We start from the raw sequence: 23,234 nt of genomic DNA, 5'->3' as shown, positions 1-23,234 counted from the left end.
AGGAGGCGGTGTGTTTTTTTTCCCTTTCTTAATTCCCCGATGTGCGCCTTTTTCCGAGGAGGGGCTACCCGGGCTGTGCCTGCTGCGCTCCCGACGAGAGAGCTGTCTCTCCTTCCCCAGCCATGGCTCTGAGGGAGCTCAAAGTTTGCCTGCTGGGGGTAAGTAACAGGGGAGGGAAGTTGGGGCTGGAGAGGTGGCGAGTGTTTTCCTTAACACACACACATATACATACACCCATCCCCATAGAAAGAAGGTTTGGAAATTTGGCCTTTTCTTCTTTCCATCAGCTACCACTTTCCACAAAGGGACTTTCAAATGCGGGTTTCCTACACGCCTGAACATATATGGTTACCAGGGGGTTGGGGTGGTGTCGGGGGAGATGGGGGTCTACCATCCCATTCCTGTCTACTCGGAAGTAAGTCCAAATGTGATACAACGAGGTTCACCACCACCACCTTGGGATTGTGGCCTTGAATTGGTTGGAACTCGGTTGCAGCTATTCCTGTTTTGTTTTGCTGCGATACCGCTTTTGTAGTTTCTGAGCCCAGGTATAAGCCCCACGTCCTTCAATAGGACTTACTTCAAAGTAGATGTACACATTTTTGTGTGTGTGTGTGTGTGTGTGTGTGTTGTTTTTCCTGCCAATGAGAAGTATTTTGCTCGTAGTTATGAAAACTGTTGCTCCTTTATCCTCCTCGCTGGATGGCCTTCCTGCCTACCCCTTGTTAAAAATCAAGAAACTTCTTGGGTTTGTTTGTTTTTTGCACAACTTGAGTTTCAAAACATAAGGACAGGAATCCTATAAGCAAACAGAAGAAGCCTCTATTGACATCTAAGGATAAACAACAACCTTTACTGTAAAACAGAGAGGAAGTATTTAACCCCATAGATAGATGCTTACCTGAGAGAAAGTTCCATCCGACTAACTCCAGTTTATTTCTGAGTACGTAGGTGTGAATAGGATTGCTCTGTAAAATACTTTCTCTCTTAGTAGGAGAAAGAATAGAAACCAAAGTTTCAGAGACTTCTCTCTTTTCGCAATACTTTTTTGCAGCATTGAATCAATCGTAGAGTGTGTTTTTCCCTTCTTCCTGACTTTTTTTTTTTTGCAGAAGTATGTTTTGTTCTGTATATGATTGAGAAAAGAGGCTTGATAAGATAACATTGACATCTGCTATTCCCCCCCCCCCTTCAATCCATTCTGTGGTTGGTAGTATATGTCAAACTAGTGTTAAAATTTAAGAATGTTGGAAAAGGTACATTCTTCATATATTTTCTGACAGTAGCATTCACAAGCTCCAGAATCTTTGACTACTTTAAAATTACTAAGTAGCTTGAATGTTTAGACTTGTTATTGGATTTTTATGGCACAGGCCGTCCACAAGACTTAAACCACTTCCTCCCAAAATTTGCCATTTGTCACAATGAAACCATATAAGCATATGCTTAAGATCCATACATGGCTGTGATGCTTTAAACTATGGAGTTTTGCCTAGTTGATTGCTTTGTCCTTTTTTATACAGTACTGAAGAAGAAACAGATCAAACTATCTAGTCTGTTCATAGCTGCTTAGTATTCTTCCAGGTGTGTTACTGGAACGACGTATAGCCTTTCATTAAATAGGGTGGGGCTGTATGAGTAAGAGGCATTGCAGAAACTCTCCAACTAGTTTAGCACCTTTGAGTTTAAGTTGTTTGCTATACACATCATAGAGTAGAGAATGAGAGCTTCTCTTAAACATGCAAATGCAAATGTTTCCACAGTGATGCAGATTCACTGAAAGCATGGAAGCATCATGGCATTATCTAATGCTGGCTTTTTAATATGATAATAGAATCAGAATCGTAGAGTTGGAAGGGACCCAAGGGTCATCTAGTCCAACCCCCTGCAATGCAGGAATCTCAGCTAAAGTATCCATGACAGGTGGCCTTACAACCTCTGCTTTATTTTTTTTTTTAAAAAAGATTTTTTATTGCGTTTCTTTTCATAGATTAACAAATTTGTTTACATGGCAACATACAAGAAACATTTTTTATATATATATATAAAGAAAAATAAAAACAAGAAAAAAATGTTATGAAACTTTCCTTAACATCTTTCAGCAATTCACTTTTGGACCTCCTCGCATCCTCTCAGCATTGCATTCATTGTTCTAGCCAGTTCAGCAATTTGTTATCTTGTTTCCCATCTTATTATACCTTTAAATGTATTATGTTACCAATTTCAAAAAATTGTAATTTAGTTTTGACATTGTTAATAAACATAATAATTTGTTTCAAATATTTCTCGTTTTTTCTATCATTACTTACTTTATCATTTCTTAAAATAAATTGCGGAAACATAACATTTCTTAATCGTGCGCTATCTTAACATTCAAACAACTTATAATGTTTTTGCAAATAGTCCTTAAATTTTTTCCAGTCCTCCTCCATAGTTTCTTCGCTCAGATCTCGAATTCTGCCAGTCATTTCTGCCAACTCCATATAGTCCATCAACTGCGTCTGCCAGTCCTCCAGTATGGGTAAATCTGGTGTTTTCCAGAACTTAGCGATAAGAATCCTAGCTGCTGTGGTTGCATACATAAACAAGGTTCTGTCCTTCTTTGGCACCTTCCGGTCCACCATGCCCAGAAGAAAGGCCTCTGGTTTCTTAGAAAAGGTATATCTAAATACCTTTTTCAACTCATTATGTATCATTTCCCAAAAGGCCTTTACTTTCGGGCAGGTCCACCAGAGGTGAAAGAATGTCCCTTCTGCCTCCTTGCATTTCCAACACTTATTATCAGAAAGATGGTATATTTTAGCCAACTTGACTGGGGTCATGTACCACCGGTATACCATTTTCATAATGTTCTCTTTCAAGGCACTACATGCCGTGAATTTCATACCGGTGTTCCATAACCTTTCCCAGTCCTCAGACATAATGTTGTGTCCTACATCCTGTGCCCATTTTATCATAGCAGATTTAACTGTCTCATCCTGTGTGTTCCATTTAAGCAGCAAGTCATACATCCTCGAAAGTACCTTAATCTTTGGTTCTAGTAACTCCGTCTCCAGTTTCGATTTCTCCAACTGGAAACCCACTTTTTTGTCCATTTTGAATACCTCTTGAATTTGAGCATAATGTAACCAATCTCGCACCTTACCTTTTAATTTGTCCTGGCTTTGGAGCTTCCAATTGTCTCCAACTCTTTCGATCAGTTCCCAATATTTTGGCCAATAGGCCTCCATATTGGGCTTTTTTTTTGAGATCTTGGCTTCCACAGGTGATAACCACCTCGGGGTCTTGTTTTCTAATAAATCCTTGTACTTCATCCAGACGGCAAAAATTGATTTTCTGACAATATGGTTTTTGAACAGTTTATGAACCTTCGCCTTGTCATACCACAAGTATGCATGCCAACCATACACATTATCAAACCCCTCCAGATCTAGGACATCAGTGTTTTCCAACAGGAACCAATCCTTCAACCAGCAGAAGGCTGCAGCTTCATAGTACAACCTTAAGTCCGGCAGGGCAAACCCCCCTCTTTCTTTTGAGTCGGTTAGTATTTTAAATTTTATTCGGGGCTTTTTGCCCTGCCAGACAAACTTAGAAATATCCTTCTGCCATTTTCCAAAACATTCCATTCTGTCCACGACCTGAAGGGTTTGAAATAAAAATAGCATTTTTGGCAAAACACACATCTTTATAGCTGCGATTCGGCCTGACAAGGTAAGTTTCAATCTTGACCAAATATCCAAATCCTTTTTAATTTCCAACCAACATTTTTCATAATTGTCTTTAAAAAGATTTAAATTTTTGGTGGACAAGTATACCCCCAGGTATTTCACTTTTTTAACCACACTTAGCTCTGTCTCTTTCTGATACCCCTCTATCTCTGTAGGTGTCAAATTTTTGACCAAAACCTTAGTTTTTTGTTTATTTAACTTGAATCCCGCCACCCGACCAAACTCCAGGATAAGTTCCAGAACTCTTTTTGTACTAGATACTGGCTCCTGTACTGTCAAGACTAGGTCATCTGCAAAGGCTTTCAGTTTGTATTGTTTCGCTCCGACCTCTATACCTTGCACCAACTGGTCCTCCCTAATCATATTCAGCAATACCTCCAGAACAGAGATAAATAGCAGAGGGGATAAAGGGCACCCCTGTCGTGTCCCTTTTTCAATTAGAAGTTCATCCGACACCACATTGTTCACTATCAACTTGGCTTTTTGCTCTGAATAAATTGCTTCTAGTCCATTTTCAAACCCCCGTCCCACACCCATCCCCTTCAAGTTTTTCTTCATAAACATCCAAGAAATGTTGTCAAATGCTTTCTCCGCATCAATAAAGATTAAAGCAGCCCTTGTATTTCTAATTCGCAACAGCTCCAAAATATCAATGATGTTCCTGGTATTGTCCGACATGTGTCTACCAGGGAGAAAGCCTGCTTGGTCCTTGTGAATTACTTCATTTAATACATTTTTAAGTCTACTTGCTAAAATGTCTGCAAAAATTTTGTAATCCACATTCAGGAGTGAGATGGGACGGTAGTTCTTAAGCTGAGTCTTTTCCCTTTCTGACTTGGGAATCAATGTGATAAATGCTTCTTTCCACGTTTCCGGTGCCTTCCTCCCCTCCATGATCTGGTTACAAACCTCCAACAACGGTTGTATCAAGAAATCCTTCAAAGTTTTGTAATATTTGGAGGTGAGTCCATCCGGGCCTGGAGATTTGCCCAGCTGCATGTTTTGGATGGCACCTTCTATTTCCTGTTGAGTTATTTTACTGTTAAGAATTGATCTTTTATCTTGACTTATTTTAGGTAGTCCATTTGTTTCCAAAAATTGGTCCATTTCCGATTCTTTCTGAGGCCCCTGTGCGTAGAGCTCTTTGAAATATCTGTGGAAGCACTTTCTTATTTCTTCTGGTTTCTGAACTATTTTTCCTTGAATCTCCAGATTTGTAACCGTATTTAACTTTTGTCTTTTTTTCAGCTGCCAAGCCAGCAACTTTCCACATTTATTTGCTGATTCAAACGATTTCTGCTTCATTTGTTTGATTTTCCACTCAATCTCTTGATTGATCAGTTTCGAATATTGTGCTTGATGAAATTTGATCTCTCTTAGCACCTCTTTAGATTTCGGTTTGATTCTCAATTTTTTCTCTCCTTCACTTATTTTCTCTAAAATTTTTTCTTTTTTTCCATTCCAATATTTTCTTTTTATCGAATTCTGTTGAATCAGAAACCCTCTCATTACAGCTTTACTTGCATCCCAGATTGTTCTTTTCTCCACCGTAGTGTTCAAATTTATTTCAAAGTAGTCCTTTAGTGTTTTTTGGGCCTTCTTCACAATCTCTTGATCTCTTAACAAGGTGTCATTCATTCTCCATCTGAAGGATCCAGTTGGGAAAAGTCTCAGTTCCATTTTTATGGCATTGTGGTCGGAGCAGGTTTTTGGGCAGATTTCCACTTTTCTCGTTTTCGGAGCCAGCCCTCTAGATATCCAAATTTGGTCGATTCGTGTCCATGACAAGTGGGCCTCAGAAAAGAAAGTTCCTTCTTTACCCAAGGGGTTCTTTGTCCTCCAAATGTCAATCAAGTCCATATTGTCTGTCATTTCAAAGAAAGTTTTAGGGAGTCTGCCGTCTGATGTTAAGTTTTGATTTTGGGATTTGTCCATATTTGTAGACACCACCCCATTCATATCTCCCATCACAATAATATTAGCATAGTCCAAATAGTCCATCATTGTCTCATGCAGCTTCTTGTAGAATTCTGATTTTCCATCATTTGGCGCGTAGATTCCTAATATCAAAATCTTTTCCCCTTATGTTTGAATTTCAATTGCGAGGATTCTTCCATGATCATCTTTAAATAAAAATTTTGGCGACAGGTTCTCCTTTGCATAAATTACAACACCTCTTTTTTTAACTTTGTCTGATGAGATAAATTCTTGGCCAAGTCTTTTATTAATTAATACTTTCCTGTGGAGCCTAGTCACATGTGTTTCTTGCAAGCATATTACATCCAATTGTTCTTTTTTTAGGATATGAAATATCCTTCTCCTTTTTTCCGGAGAATTCCCGCCATTTATGTTCCAACTAAGTAGCTGCAGAGACATCCTGTTCTATTTAAGATGTTCTTAAGATGGGGTGTCTTCCTTTTGTTCAGATCCCGAAGGTATAGGCGTTGGCCCACCTCCGGGCGGTGCTGGTGCTGGTAAAACTGGAAACCAATCCGCTCCTTTTTGGAGATCTTCTCCGTGATCGTGAAGGAACCTTTGGTTATCTTCAGGTGTTCTTATTTTAACCTTCCTTTCTTTGTAGGTGAAGGATAATCCCTGTGGAAACTCCCACCTATAGGGGATTGCGTTGTGTCTCAGCAATTTTGCTAATTCTGTATAGGTGGCTCTAAGGTCCAGCAGCTGCCTCGGGATATCTCTGTAAATTTCCACTCTTTTGTCTTGTATTTCAATTGCTTTTTTGAAGTGAAGGCCTAGGATCTTGTCTCTCTCTTCCTTTGTTCTTAAAATTATCAAGCAGTCTCTGGATCTGTCTTTCCTTACCAGTCTTCCCAATCTATATGCCGAGACAATCCTAAAATCCGTGTCTTCCTTTAAACCCCAGAACTTCGAGAATTCCTGTGTTAAGTATCCAATCAAATCTCCTTGCTCGAGTTCTGGAATACCTCTCAATTTGATGTTGCTCTCACGATTTTTCAGTTCCACCATTGACAGATAGACTTGTTGTTCACCCACCTGTTTGTGCAGGGGCCTAACTTCTCCTTTTATTTCTTCAACCTCTTTTTGTAGGACTCCCACTTTCTGGATTGCTTCTCCAGCTAATTCTCGATTTTCCGCTGTTGCTCCTTGCAATTTCTCTATGGCTTGCGTGTGCTGGGAAACTTGGTCAGTCAGTTTTTGGATCGAGGAAGTTGCTTTATCTATCTTCACAGACTGATCGTCCACCTTCTGATTTAAACTTGATAGTTGCTCCAATATTTGTTTTAATAGTGTGTCTGACCCACCTGCTGCCATATCTTCCTCAGTGGACTTCTCAGTTATTTCCCCTTGTTCTCTATGAGACACCAGTACAGCTGGAACCGACGAACGGCGTCCTTGGGTCAATGTTGTTTGTACAAATTGTGCTGGTCTTCTTTCCTTTTCCTTTTCTTTTTCCTTAGCCTCTTTAGTTTCCTTTGCTTTAGACGCTCTTGTTCTCCCTGCACCACTCATTACACATCTGTCAATGTTCAAGGTCAAATTGTCTATTGTTCCATGGGAAAGACAAATTCAGGAGTAAACAACCAGTGAGATGGAATTCAAAACAAAAGTCAGTTCCCAGGATTTTGTAATCCGAAAGCCCTGTAGGGGGAGTACCACCCGATTTCAATGAGAAGGAAGGAAGTAATCCGCCATTGAAGTTCCAAATTGTTTCAAAACAATAGATTCATTAATCCAAAAGTCCCTTCATAAATTCAAGATCTCCCAAAGCACCTTTTATAAATCGACAAAGTTTCACGAAAGGTGCTTGTAACAGTATCCCAATCAGTCTTTTCTGCTCAAATGTAACAATTACTTTCTAGCACAGTTTGCAACTGTTTCCGCAGTTTGACACAGTCTCTCTCTCTGGCAGCCCGACAATCTGGCTCTTTAAAAATACAGCCCAAAGAGGAAAAAAGATAGGAGGAAAGTCACCATCTGCTGCTTCTTTTAGTCAATGTCCATTTCCACCTTGAGCTCAATAAAAAAGGCAAATTTTATAGCACGAAAAAGTTTAAGCTTCCCAAAGTCCCGTTTCAAATGCTTCCGTTTCTAAAAGCTTTGCTTTGATCTTGTCAGCAATGTCGGAAGACGGACTTCCCTTTTCTCGTCTCCCGCTTTCAGCCAAATTAACCGAATTTCTTTGCCAAATTTTAAACCCCTTTACTCACGGGTATGTTGCTTGCAGTTTAGCGTTGATTTTAGGAAGAAGGATCAGCGCTCATCTGTAACAGCCGCGCGGCTTCGCTTCCGCGGAAAGAGCGATGAACTCACAGCACCGCTACCCCTCCTTCACTCCGGGTCTCCTTACGGGGTCCCTTCTGTGCTTTCGGAGCAGCTTCTGGTGCCCGCCGAGTCCCACGGCCACGGGCTCACTCTACCCGTGGTTTATCTTGATGGGTCGTCGCTACTTACAACCTCTGCTTTAAAACCTCCAAGAAAGGAGAGTCCACAACCGTCAAAGAGGTCTTACTGTCAAAACGTTTTTCCATATATTCAGTTGAACATCCATGAGTATTGCATCCATGTACAAAATACTGTCCAGTCTTGGATAGAAAAATCCAGCACTGCCATTGGTTGGACTGGAGTAGGCAATGACCACCTGGTTATATATTTACAGCTCAATACTTGTCACTTAGAAGAAAGTCTCATTGATGTCATTGGAACTTACTTTGAAGTAGCTCACAGTGTATTGTGTTAAACTTAGGTGCACAATAGTAAACCTAAAATTATGAGGACCAGTTTTCAATAGATATAGAGTTCTTTATCTCACAAGCAATTTTTCAGTTCAGTCCTAATCCTTGAATCTGTGCTGCTGAAGGGGCTTAGGGTAAGGCAGTGGGAAGAGTGCTGGAGCTGAGGTCTCTATAGGAAGCTACCACTAGCATTCAGAAAGCCCCCAAACAAGGCATGCACAAAAATTTGAAAATGCATAAATATTTAAAAAACAAGGCAAGCGCACAACTGCTTTGGATCCATAGGATTCAAAGCCTGATGGATCCCACAAGGGGCCTGATTCTCAGCTGCACCAGCCTAGTTACCAAAAAAATAAAGCCAAAACACCTTCCACCTGGACTGGTGCAAGCTATAGGGTTGCACATCTGCTATTCTGCTTTGCTGCAGGCTGGGGTTGACTGAGTTTGCTTTTTTAGGAAGCTTAGGCGTGTTCTTTGTTCATAGTTAAGATACATTTTCCCCTTCTACCCTTCTCCACTAGTAGAAAAGTTTTTGTAAAATAACTGAAATTTTTCCATACTCTGTTTAACTGTATCAGAGGTTGAAAAGCTACTGCCTGCTCAGTCAAGTAAAAAAGGGGGGAATTTTATTAAGCAAAGTTAACATAGGTAAATTCAAGAGGACTAACTTTTCGTTACAACAAACAGAAAAACAGTTGTATGACACTTAAACAGATTTATACCAAAGTTCGCCATTTCTGTTCTGAAGACCTTGTCCACAACTTGTCTTATCAGTGGGCCACCTGAGAAAAGGAGGGATAACTTTCTGGAAAGATCTGTCTCTTCACACTACTTTTTAACTAGCCTGGGGAGGCCAGGCAGCACATTTCAGTTGGCTTGATTTGGACCAGGGATTGCCATTTGCTGATTCATAAACTATCTCAGACTGATGCAGCTGGAAATCAAATGTGGGGAGTTCTTTTGCCCCAAAGTCAGCAATATTTGAAACTTTGTTTCATTCTCTGGCTATAAATAATAATTTATCTTATGGTTAATTTTCTTTTTCACATTGCCTCCCTCATATAGACAGTTAATTGGAGAAGGATCACCCTTCATTTCAATGTGTTGTTCGACTTAGTAGTTGCTTGAGTTGCATAGCTTTTACCCAAACTACACCATCTATCGGGCAGGGAAGTTCTTCACTCCTTTCTGTTTGTGGTACATTTATATTATAGGGAGTGGTTGTGGAACCATTCAGGCACATTACAATCGTATGATAAGTTGGGAGGAAATGTTCTGCCCAGTTCATTCTAGAAAAACTAAGTGTTATAATACCCCATAGTTCAGGAGAGGAAAATAACTTCTAGCTACTACCCTAAAATGTGAGATTGAGTTCTTGATTATTTCAAGCGTGGTGTAGTGGTTAAGAGCGGTAGTCTCGTAATCTGGGGAACCGGGTTCGCTTCCCCGCTCCTCCACATGCAGCTGCTGGGTGACCTTGGGCCAGTCACACTTCTGTGAAGTCTCTCAGCACCTCACAGAGTGTTTGTTGTGGGGGAGGAAGGGAAAGGAGAATGTTAGCCGCTTTGAGACTCCTGAAGGGGAGTGATAAAGCGGGATATCAAATCCAAACTCTTCTTCTATACATGTTTCAATCGTAACAGCTTAGTTTAGTTTTAAACACATCTTTTTGCTTGTTGTAATACTTTTTATTTTATTTTTCACAATATCAACATTGAGGAGAAAGGAAACTACCATTTCATCAAAATTTAGGGTTGTACTGCAATTGCTTCAAAAATCACTTATGTTCTACTGTCAATGCCTAAATGGTCTTTAAATTGTCTGTCTGATTTTACTTTCAGGACACTGGTGTGGGCAAGTCAAGCATTGTATGGCGCTTTGTAGAAGACAGCTTTGATCCCAACATCAATCCAACAATTGGGTGAGACAGTGAACAAAACTAACAACTTAGGGAGATATAGCACTAAACATAGAATCATAGAATGGAGAGTTGGAAGGGACTTCAAGGATCATCTAGGCCAACCCCCTGCAACGCAGAAATCTTTTGCCCAATGTAGGGCTCGAACCCACAACCCTGAGATTAAGAGTCTTGTTCTCTTCCAACTTGGCTATCCTATCCCAGCTCAGTTCAATGTAGGAACTTTGTGCATAGAAACGTCTCATGTAGGAGAATAAAGTTTGATGCAAATGCTAAAATCCAAGTAAACTGTGTGTTGCATGGCAAATAAGTGGGAAAGTAGAAGTCAGTACTCTGGGACCAGTATTGATCTAATGCTGAACCCTTTTCCCCCACAGTTAAGAGATTGAGAGTACGGTTCTAGTACTATTCCTACATGACTTACAAACTTGCCTGAGACCATGGGGAAAATTTAGCGGCAGCCCAGTTGGGAGAAGATTAAGCATTTGTTTAAGCCACTTTACCTTTTATTAAAAGAATGTCGTCCACAATTAATTGTATAGATATTTTTCAGTAGAATCAGCAGCTCTTTTCTTTTTCTTAGAACAACCCTGTGAGTTTTTTTAGTTTGCAGCTGGGAAACGGGGGTGGGGGGGTGGCATCTGGCAATTCCATTTCCACAAAGGCAGTTGGATCCACATCCATTTCTAAAGCTATCTACTTTGCCTTGTTGGCTAGCAGCCATTAATACTGAGATGCTGTCTGAGTAAATGTGTCACAGTTTTCATAGATATGCAAAACCTGAATCATGTAGAATTACAACTTTTAGTTTCATTCCTTTTTTAAAAAAAATGGCCAGTGTATCAAGTAAAAGATTAATTTTCAAAGTGGCTTCTAAATAGTAAACAATCCTGAGCAGATCAAGAGTGGAGTTTACAGCAGTTTGTATTTTCCTCCATCTGATAGCATCAGTTAATTCAAAAAGCTACGCTTTTTATTTGAGACTCCTTTCATTTCACATATCACTCTTTTAGATCAGTGTAAGTAGATTTGTGATGTAGAAAACTTGGTCCCTCTAAACATGAAACTGTTTGTACAGCTTAGGCTATTGTTCTTGACTCATGTAGGATGACTGCCCACCTTGATCTTGCAAATAAACTATTTTACATTTCATAAAATGAACATTTTGTCTTAGTAGACAAAAGGTGTAGAGGGGCTTTTACAGTTTCAGTGCACAATGTGTAGTGCCTGAATTGGGGGGGGGGGTGTTAAGAAGACCGTTAAGGAAATCCTCAAGCTTCAATCCGTGACTCTCCCCCCAATTTTAGCCAAATCATGTCTCAATAGCCTTCTAAAAATAGTAACACATAATGTCTGGAGTCCTACCGCAGCCACCATCCTTGTAGATTTATCACCAACAGTGAGGTTACGTTTTAAGCATGCAGCTATTCACTTTCTTGTACAGTTTGTGACCTCTTCTTGTTGAAACCAAATTGATTTTGTTTGTCTCAACGATCCAAAAGAGAGTAATCTAGCTTATCTTCTTACACTAGCCCTTGTAAGGTGCAATTGGATTGTTGTTGCCTGCAGCATTTTCCTGTCTAAATAAATGCTTTTTTATCAGTAGATAGAGAAAAGATAAAATGTACAAACTTTATTCCTTCCATGTCTAAAATAATGGATGTGAGGGTTGTACCTATCTGGATTCTGTACAATGGAATTAATATGATCCTTAATATTTATGAAAGGGGAAGGTTATAAGGTGGTGGTTTTTCTCATATGTTCATGTATTAAATATTTTTCAGAGCATCTTTTATGACAAAGACAGTGCAGTATCAGAATGAGTTGCATAAATTCCTAATATGGGATACAGCCGGGCAAGAACGAGTAAGTAGATAACCCATTACTTTTTATTTGCAAAAAGTTGTGATGAAACATTATAAAGCCTTTATTTATGTGCCATGGATTGCCATAATACATGTTCCTCTGATTACCCAAACAAGAAGTTGTATATTGAGATAAAGCCTGGAGTCATACATTGTATATTCTAGATTTAAATTTGTCTACTTCTTATGAAATTTTAAATATATGATTCATTCCAAGGATTAAAAGATTTTGTTTATAATTCAGCATGGGTGGTTTCTCAGATCAAGAAAGTGACATGATAGATTGTTTGAGATGCATGCATAGTGTAATGTACAGGAAAAGGTGATAGGCAGCAATTATGCCTTTAATACATAGTTAATGATCTGTGTTCCTGTGGTGGAATGATCCTACATTAAACTAATTTGGAAGCCACTTTTCTGACTTGCATAACTATATATTTTTAAAAAAATTCTGCGACTCTGACAAGAGCTTGAAAGTAATGTAGGGTATATATTTTTGCATACAATGGGATCTTGAACGTTCTGCATTTCAAGCTTTGTCATTTGACACATTATTGGTAGAGCTTTCATTTTCATGGAAGTGTTAAAAATCAAGGGCAGTTGTTGGGGACAAGCATAAGCCTCTCACAAACCATTTTGTTGGGCTGGAAGGTAGAGATGGGACATTCTTTCCACCACCCACCACATCCAACTGAAGATCTGCAATACCATGTCCCCACTCCTTAAGCTGTCCTGCTGCCATAAGGCGTTCTGTCTTGCTAGTACGTTCTGCCTCTTAAATCCCCCAGCCCCTGACTCCATATCCAGTCAGCTATTAGCTTTCTTAGGAACATAGGAAGCTGCCTTATACTGAGTCAGACTATTGGTTTTCTAGCGTCTCAGAATCCGAACAATTCAGAACCCAAACATCAATAACCCAGAAGTAATTGTTTCCATGTTCGAACGCACCTCTGAATTCAAATGGCTTCCGAGGTGTTTTCATTTTTTCCCATTGACTTTGCAGCCAGCTCATTGATCCTCAGTTTTTGAACATTTCGGAAGTCAAAAAGTGAAACAGTCTTCCGGAATGGATTACGTTCGAAAACCAAGGTTTCACTGTACCTGAAACAAAATGTGTACTTGCTTCAGATATTGGGTGACTTCCTTTGAATGGCTTTTCTTTTTCCGGTTTTTGAGGAATCAAACATTTGGCCAATAGCTGCTTGGCAGAGGATTTTCATTTAATATTAAAACTCTTCAGTTTTGCTTTTATTCTCTTTAAGCAGTAGAAGAACACAGGCTTTGTACTCTTTATTTTATATCAAACCAGCTACATGTCACTGTTAACTAAGTGTCTCGGATTGTGCAGTACTTTCAAGAGAGGAAAAAGCAGGATCCTCTTTTCTATTTTTACTCTTGGAGTAAAACTTGCAACTTTTGCAATGGAAATAACATGATCCTTTGTCAGTGCTCTGACTCAGCACTGCAGTCTTCTCCCTTTACCCTACAGCATGGTATAAAAAAGAAGAAAACGTTATAGGGCTTATTGGGGTGGTGACAGGGCACAGCCTTTGCCTACTACTCCAGCTGGTGATCAAAGCCTTGGCCAGCATGAATCCAATTCCAAGAGAGAAATCAGAGAACAAGGAAACAATTGCCTCTCAATTAATCCACATTAATATCCAGTTCTCTGTTTCCTGAAAGACCATCCTTGGTACTGGCTTCACATTAAAGCCACCTCTATGAAGTACATCTTCAGTTGCTTTGCTGCAGATTTTGAGTTTATTCCTTCATCGGCTTTCCCGTGCATTTCTTGCTAGTCTGTCATGGATGAAGCCTTGCCTTCACTGAGCTTCTAATTATTTTTCAAAATAATTGCCAGCTTCATTTTCTACCCAGTGTAATCCCTTTCAAACAAGAGCATTCTCTCTTTCTCTAAGTAAAAGGTGCATCTCAAAATTGCTTATCTGTATGCCTTTCTGTCTTTCTGTGTGGTCTTCTGTCATGCTCTAAAACACCTGTGCCTAGTATTCCAGGACTCCTCCTCTCAAAATAGTTTAGCTACTGGGATGTGAAACAGTTGCTTGCTGTTGTCGTAAGTAGCTTGGTGTTTCCATCGACTACTTTTATTAGTCACCATGCTTGCAGTAAGTCTGAAACATGAATTTAGTTACGAAATCTTTTCTCTTTCTTCCTGTTAATTGAGCATCAGTTTAAATAATGCATTCTAGAGCTTGTTCTTATAGAGTTTAGATTTACCAGAACACAAAGGGAAGTGCAAATTAATATCTTCCATGTTCCAGTTAATGTGATATGCAGTTTCCCTAACTCCCTAACTGTACTAGCGAAATGCCCATTATTGTGATGGACAGTATGTGTGTGGATGGGAGGGCTTACATTAGGAACTAAAAGCAGACTTTTACTGCATCTCTGTCACCACATTCAGCACTCTGTTTTTAACCCTTGGAGTGGGTGGCTTATGAAAGCTCATGCTGAAATGTGCAGTATGTTTGATGATGAATGTTATACTGAGGACCAGGGACAGGCATTTGGACCTATACCTGGCTATAAGAGTGCTATCCTGTGTCCAACTAGGATGAGTCACTGAGCCCTGACGCAATATCTTGTACTCCTATTTTATGCTGTCCCTCTATAGGTGCTCTGTGCACTTGCTGAGTCAGAATACATATGACTTACCAAACAGCATGGACACTTGCTATGTGAGCTTTCATAACTAGGAAAACTTAGGTTTGCTTCATGAGTTTCATGAAGAACACCTTTACTTGCAAATGCCAGTGCTGTCATAAACTATTTTTTAAGGTTTCAAAATGGTGTTTGAAGTTTACACATCACATATGCACAGTGTCTGTGTACACTGTTAAAGGCTTGCAAATAGTAAGAAAGCAACTGTTCATACAACTCTAGTGAAGATATCAGTTGCTTCATGGCTCTACTCCTTTATTGAGAGCAGTTTCACAGACTGATTAAAAAAAAACCCCACAGCCCTTTGCACTCCATGTCATGGATCATGCTGCAGAGATGGCATTTCAGTATTCAGGATGGAGTATACAAAAAGATGGCGGTGGGGGAGTGTAAGCATGGCTCAAAGGTGTGCTCTTGGATACGTCCAAGTTCAAATTCCAAAAAAAATAAATATGGTAAGAACATTTGCAAAATGACAAGTGAGAGCTTGAAAAATAATCACATGATCTGAAACATGGACGGGGAAAGCTTCTTTGTTTAAAAGGTATCCAGCCTTTGTTCCTGGGCTCTTAACCTTAAAGTAAATGGTTCTGCTTACTACCATTGTATAGTTTAACTTCACTATCGCAGATAGTATAAAGTATTCATGTTTTGCTTACTAAGGCATAGTTGGATATGACACAAGGCAGAGATCTACTCCTTGCCACCCCTCTCTCTACGCACCTTCCTCAGGATACGAATGCTGGCTGAGGTGTCTGTTATGGCTCAGAGTCCTGTCTATTTCTTGCTCTCTCACACTCACACACACATATACCGTATTTTTCGCCCTATAGGGCGCACTTTTTCCCCTCCAAAAATGAAGGGGAAATCTGTGGCGTCCTATGGGGCGAATGCAGGCTTTCGCTGAAGCGTGGAGAACGAGAGGGGTCAGTGCGCACCAATCCCTCTCGCTCTCCAGGCTTCAGGAAGCTATCAGCAAGCCTGGGCTGTGGATAGCAGCCTGCTGCCCGGAGCGCGGGGCGCGCCGAAGCAGAGCGCCCCGCGCTTCGGGCAGATATCCGCGGCTGGGGGGGGGAATAAAAATGTTTTCCTTTATTACCCCCCCAAAAAAAAAACCTAGGTGCGTCCTATGGGCTGGTGCGTCCTATAGGGCGAAAAATACGGTACTTCCTACCTTACCCAATTTGCCTGGTGGCTGAAAAATCACTAACCTCATGCTGCTAAGCAATTTTTTGCTGCCACGTGCAGGCTGTGGGTTGACCACCCGTTGTGTTCCACTAGGGCTAGAGAGATCTGAGTTTGAATAACCACTAGGCTTTGAATCCTGCTGAATCACCATGAGCTAGTCCCTTTCTCTCTCTGCCTACCCTGGGTTGTTGTGAAGATACAATAGGAGGGGGAGTCATGCACACTATACTGAGCTTGACGGAAGGGTAAAATAAAAATGTGACAATAAGTAAGATTCATTCATTATGAGGCATTCATGTCCTTTGTCCCAGACCTAAGTTATTTTTTACCGTATGACCTTTAATATGACCCAGAAGCCTTTTTTACATATTTCTTCTCTTTGCAGTTCCGTGCTCTAGCACCGATGTACTACCGAGGTTCTGCAGCAGCTATTATAGTTTATGACATCACAAAAGAGGTAACCAATTTTTATTTTGGGAAAAAAGTTATCTATTGGCAATAGTTAACATGCTTGCTAATTCCATCACTTTAATCATAGGAAACATTTTCAACATTAAAGAACTGGGTGAAAGAACTTCGACAGCATGGACCTCCCAATATTGTTGTTGCTATTGCTGGAAATAAATGTGATCTTAACGATGTAAGGTAAATTAATCCTCATCTTATCTCGCCGCCTGCTATTGCGGTCATTCTTTGTAGTTAGAAATTTTTAGAAATATTTTGAGACTCTTGGGTTTTATAAATTGCTGACTATTGAACCAGGTACATTCTCAAGATTATTAAAGTCTAGCAGGGAAGGAAACTGGCTCACAACATGAATTTTACTCTTGCCGCCTGTCCTGGAGGGGCTGCTGTGTGGGCTGCATCTAGAATGAACAAGCTAGGGTGGCAGGAGTCATGCACCATATTAAGATCTTAAGATCTCTTGGGAAAGGGAGGCTACAGAACAAAGCCGCCTGAGACAGTAGCTCTGGACTGATTTAACTAGGTAAGGGAAGACAGACAAGTTGCTGATGGAATAGGGTTGGCTTTGAATATCTACAACAATGTAAAGCTTATGTTAGAGAACTTGGCTGTGAGCCCCAGTGTGATTGTGGGTGGTTGCAATGTCTCTAACCATTCTGTCTTCCCTCTGAATTACAGTAACTCCTCTAATGGTTTGGTAATGTTGGAAACAAAGTTTATGCTCCAGGTGTGAAATTTGAGGGGAAAGTGTTAATGGAGGCTGTGTCTCAACACTGTGCTCACACCTGGACTTAAGTTATATTGGAATTTTAGTTATTTCATAAATTAATACTGTGCTTGATTGTAAGGGGGAGGGGACCTCAAAGTGATTTACAAAAATATAGAACAATAAATTCAATACTTAAAAACATGCGAAAAGTTAAAATACTAAAATCTTTGGTTATCTTAGCATGTTTCCCAAGTACATAGTCTTATGCATGGTTTAGATTAGTTGTTGACATAGATTTTAATGCTGCATTGAATTGCACCTACTTTTTCTTTTCTAAAAATTGGTATAGCTTGTTTATACTATTCTCTCTCTTCTTCTTAGGGAAGTCATGGAAAAAGATGCTAAAGACTATGCAGATTCCATCCACGCAATATTTGTAGAGACCAGTGCAAAAAATGCAATAAACATAAATGAACTGTTCATAGAAATTAGTAAGTATCAAAGCATTGGGATTTCTCTAGCCAATCTCCAATTAACAAAAAGAAACCTGACAAGTATTTTGGCTTGAAGTACTGTTTCTACCAGTTGTACGTGATGTCACGTATGTCACCATTTGATAGGGACTGAAAGTGCAATATGATCTGCTTTGGGTCATTCATGTCAGAGCTTCTGTATGCTTGTGTGTTAACCCTCTACATCCTTCTGTTGTGCTTGATGGAGCAATAGCAAGAAGTACACTGATTTGAAATCAGCAAGGGGAGAAAGGCCTGGAAATTCATAGAGAAATACTTTGTTCACAGTTAATCCCATGTGCAGTTTTTCATACAATCCTGCAAGATACAGTTCAGGTTAGATTCCACATTGTCATGGACAGAGAATGCTGTAAGTGAAGGCTTAATTTAGTTATTGTGGTTAATATATTTGGATAGACCACTTGTGGTAATAAATTCAACAAGACAATTTTGCATTTAATTTGCTGCCACTCGGTTTAATTGAATAACCCTGTGTTTAAGTAATGATTGTGTGATAAACATTTCTATACCACCCTCTCAATACTATTTATAATTTAATAGAATTAAGATGATTGGGCTTTTCAGTGTTTGATTTTGAACCTGTAAAGCATGCCACATTTAAATCCTCTGTATGCAAGGTGATTTTTTTTTTCTTCCAAGCAAAAAGTGTGCTCCGTAACCATTCAGTGATTGTGCAGCTTAAAAGATGATTTTCGGACAGCTGAAATAATAACTGCAGAGTTATCTATTGGTATTCTTTACTTAGCTCAGAAAATGTACAAACTTAGTTTGGCATCCAGTGCTATTCAACCACTGGCACAATAGAAATCTCCTTCAGCAATAGAACATCTGGTTTCTCTTCTCCCCTCCATTCAGTGATTCTGATTACAGTGACTAGATGCTTATCCTAAGCCAAAAAAGCACAATTATTCTATCAGTATAAACTGTACATTTCTTAAGAAACAAATTTCAGAACTGCTTGCAAATGGTTTTCACTAATAACTTTTTAGCATTGTCACCTACAAAAATTTCAAGTGGTTATAGCCTGTCAGTCTTCTAGTTAGTGATAAGTTATACCTACTCATAAGGCTAAACTACAGGGAACTCTGGGGAATGTGGAAAGGTGTTTCAGAGTCTCTTATAACTGTGTTTTTTTGCTCTCTGTAGGTCGTAGAATTCCATCAACAGATACCAACCCCCCATCTAGTGGTAAGGGCTTCAAACTTAGAAGACAGCCTTCAGTGACAAAACGCAGCTGTTGTTGACTGATACGATCATATACCAGACTAGCTTTTATAAAGTATTTGGCCTTGGAAGTTCTGGGTTTATTTTGGGTATATCGTACTCGTATTGGATTCCTATCTGCCTGGTGTTCATAGACCCTGAAATGGGCCAGTTCTGGCGTGCTTTTACGGACTGAGGAGACCGCAGTCATCCTGCTGTTGGACTGCTTCCTTGCATACAACGTCTGGATTATCTCTTGTACTCAAAGGGAATTCATCTTCAGTTTCTTCTTTAGCCTCATGAGAAAGGAACTCCAAAATACAGATTGTAAGACTTAATATTTCATAGTTTTTATAAACAAAACTTTTTTCGTGAGGGAGGGAAGGGACACTAGCACTTTGTGGGAGTGGGCAAGCCCTGTGGATAGAAATGTTAGCTCTGATCTCAATGCAGTTCTACACTCCTCGTCATTGTTGCTATAATAAGCCTTACTGTTTTCATGGTTGCTTCTCCAAAGTACAGAATGAGCAGCTGATTTAATAGACAGCTGCAAAAATAATGAAGCTGATAAAAAGACCAAATCCAGTCACCAACCTTACTTGCACTTTTATTATTTACTGATGATATTGAAGATGTGTTCAGAAAGGGGAGGGACGGGGGAGCTTAGACAATCTTGCCATTTTATGCTTAATTACTATAGAAGAAAATAGATAGAAACCTTTTTTTAGTAGGCTTCTCATTAAAAATCCTAGATGAAATTGACCAAAATGAACTTGAGTACAACTGGCAGGCATCAGTTGCTGTCAGTCGTTTTAGAACAAGCATGTTGAATAGGGGGCACACCCAATCGCTTAGCATGAGCAAGTTTTTATACTCTCTTATTTATGAGACCAATGCCTAAAGTATTATAAATTATGTTAGTGCCATGGATGACCTCTTTTCCTTTCAGTCCCTCACCTGCGGTGGGGGGGGGGGGGACAGTCCACAGGCCAGAATTGCTGTCGACTCCAGCCTGTACACAGATGGCCTTGCCTTATCAGGCATCCTCCTGTTACTAGTACGGTACTGGAAAACACTCTTCTCTCTGTCCAGTAGAGGTTGCTGTGCGTAAAGTTTGAGGTTTGCTTACAGAACAAATCACTTCTGCATGATAAAAACAGAAACAGGGATCCAAAGCCAAGTTGTGTAGGGCAGTGTAGATCGTTGCCTCCTTGCTCTTGGGCCTATCCTGAAGATTTAACTCTTTTTAAACCTTGTTTTTAAGCAGATTATCTTTTGGCTTTGTATTGTGTTTCCGTTTTATATTAAACTATAAATTAATCTTGCCCTATTATACTATTTCTCATTATTTATTTTTGTTGCAGCCTGCCAGCGCAAAGGTGTGTGTCTTCTCCCCCTTGAGAATATAACCACTTTAATAAACTCACGATGTGTAAAATAGGCCATAAGGCTTTGATTTTTGATGCTCCTAGAGGCATCTATGGTGGCTTGTTCCCAAACTCTAGCTTGGCATTTTACCATCTTAAGTGTTTTCAGCTGAGAAGGAAATTTCAAAGGATACATAGGAAATGAAACAGCTTGCACTTCAAAATACTAGACCATATTATTCAGACCAATTCGTAACACAACTGAACGACTATAGTTAACTTGTGTGAGTGGAATTATTCTTTCCGAATAAGCAAGCTAACTTTAAGGTTTAGAGTGTAAGTGAAACTTCTCTCTAGCGTTCAAAGTTCTAAGGTTATATTGCATTGTGTAAACATCACTGCACAGTGCTAGCAAGTACTAATTTGCATGTTAAAGGTCTGGTTTGCAACAAATCCAGCTTGAAGCATGGCATTTATTCCAAATGAAATGTGCATATATGTTAACACTGAAACTTGCAGCACGCTCCATACCTCAACTAGCTTGCAGCGTCTGTCTTCTCTTTGTTTTAATTTCAAGAATCAGCTGACTCTGCTTTGTAATCTGGTGTGAAGAGTTCTGAGCTGGCAGAAGGCATCTAGGGTTGGGCAAATATAGCTTGGAGCAGATTGATATCACAAGTTGATTCAAGGTGTCTTACTGGCACTGTACCCTTGATTATTCAAGGTTCTGGCAAAGGTAATGCTGCCAGCCAATTCAGTAGCACAAACTAGACTGAATGGAAGTGTGTCAAGGATGTAATGGTAACTTTTCTACATGGGATTTTCAAGGCAGTTTAGCTAGTGTAGTCCAGTGAAGTGAGAACCTTATGGCTCCAGTGGCGTAGCGTGGGTTGTCAGTACCCGGGGCAAGGCAAGTAATTTGCGCCCCCTAACCCGTGGATTTGCGCCCCCTAACCCTAACCCCCAGATGTTGCGCCCGGTGTGGCCGGCCCCCCCTGCACCCCCCACGCTACGCCACTGTATGGCTCCATTTCAGGGGCCTCAGAGTTCCCTCTTCTGATAGCATCTTACAGCATCTTACACTGTAAGAATTTCAAACTACCTTTGAAATTCTGATACCTCATTCAGCACAGTGCAATGAGCTTCTGTTGGGAAGGGGAGAATGAGAATCTCTGGTACAGGCATACAGGTCCTTGTTAGTACTTAATAGTCCCCAGTTAGCGTGCTTAATTTTTTTTATAACAGGTTATGAAATTACAGTTCATTAGCAGGTTGCCTCCGTAGCTACTTTAGGACAAACCATTCCATCCCAGTGTGGTAGCGCATAAATCTAGGATAAGTGTGCCAGTGCCGAGTTGTAAAAATGCTGGTCTAGACTGGTGGCTGTTAAAGCTTTATATTTTTTTTCATATGGCCTTTTTCCAATTGGAGGGGGGGTTCCTTTGCTGTGCTGAAGTACTTTTCTGTGCTTGACTTCTTAGTCAAAGTAAGTTTTGTGCAAAGAAAGAAAAGCAGTAGGCTGTAGCGCCCCCCCCATATTACAGTCATAGCAGCCTAATTTATCTCTGCACAGTGATAGCATCTTGTCACTGCCCTCCAGTGTGGCTTTCACAGTTCACTGGTGTCATTGTGATGCCAAATAGCTCCCTTCTTTCAATTATGCATAACTAGTTTTTTTGTTTCACCTACTGTGCAAAGAAGAATATCTTTACATACATCCAGTAGCATCTTTTTAAATTTGTTACTATATCCTTGTCTTCTGTTACCACATGGTTATGCAATGTGACACTTCAACTCACAAGCTGTTGGTCTTGGCAGTGTTTCAAAGCATCTCCCTATCCAAGTTATCAGGTACGTTGCCAGTGTGTTAACCTGCCTTAGAGTTCACTGGACTTGTTTAATCAAATATTTGCATTAAAATCATTTAAATATTAATCCTAATAGATTTCCGAGCAAAAGGGCTTGGTTGCAATGCCTCACTGCTGTCTTCTTATCTCAAATTGTGCGAATTAATAGATATTTGAGCTTCAGCATCTGCTCCATAAACATCTGGGGGTCTTTTTTAGCCTCTCGGCTATTGTGCTTAAATCTGTATCTGGTTTAAAACAGTTCAAATTATACCACTTCATTTAGCTATTGGAATGAAATATGTGGCATCAAAAATCTTGCATTAATTCTGTGTCATAGTAGTTTCCCTCTGCGGGATGTGTGGGTTATCTTTGTGTCGTCCTTGTGTGCCTTATGGTCTCTCATTCATTGCATGCCACAGCATACCTGTATTGTGAAAGAACTTGCAAGAGCTTTAAAAAAAAGGCATCTGGTACTGGAAGGGTGACATTCTTGGACTTAACACCCATCCCATAGGACAATCCATTACCCCAGCAGGATTTGACACCTGGCCAAAGTGAAAAATAAGATGTAAATTAGATATGGGAGATTGGGAATGTGAGCATGCAGATCAATGTGAAACCAAAAGTTACACAGCTGGTTTTATTCTACTAAACACTGAGCTGAAGACAACTATTTGGAAAGAGGTCAGGAATTTGTGTTCTGTCCAAGACCAATATGGTGAGCTTCAAAAATACTCCTACAGAGTGAAGACCATTTTAACAGAGCAGTCTTATGTATGTATGCCTTCTCAAGAGCAAGCCCCATTGAGTTCAATGGGACTTATATAAGTGTTGCAGGACTGCAGCCTTAATTGTGCATGCAAAGCCTCTGGGGTTTCTGCAAGTGAACAGAGTAATGGTCCCTAGCAGTAGGCAGAATATTTCCACTTTCGTGCAAAATGACCCTTTAGATTAGAAATTGCAGCAAAAGTGGAACTTGTAAATGCATCTTGGGCGCTTATTGCTTAATAG

At 40.0% G+C, this 23,234-nt stretch overlaps 1 protein-coding gene across 1 annotated transcript; it reads left to right on the top strand.

Moving 5' to 3' along the window:
- Window positions 1–19: 19 nt before the first annotated feature.
- Window positions 20–20,339, top strand: RAB22A (RAB22A, member RAS oncogene family). The gene is made up of 7 exons (XM_081196765.1): window positions 20–158; window positions 10,285–10,364; window positions 12,146–12,227; window positions 16,482–16,553; window positions 16,635–16,741; window positions 17,652–17,761; window positions 18,950–20,339. The coding sequence occupies exons 1-7, from the start codon at window positions 123–125 to the stop codon at window positions 19,045–19,047; spliced, it is 585 nt and encodes a 194-aa protein (XP_081052891.1). The 5' UTR covers window positions 20–122; the 3' UTR covers window positions 19,048–20,339.
- Window positions 20,340–23,234: the final 2,895 nt, after the last annotated feature.

The sequence above is a fragment of the Podarcis bocagei genome, assembly GCF_964188305.1.
Source record: "Podarcis bocagei genome assembly, chromosome: 5".
Classification (NCBI taxonomy): Eukaryota; Metazoa; Chordata; class Lepidosauria; order Squamata; family Lacertidae; genus Podarcis; species Podarcis bocagei.
The sequence above is the reverse complement of the archived record's forward strand: the minus strand, read 5'-3'. Positions and strand labels throughout refer to the sequence as shown.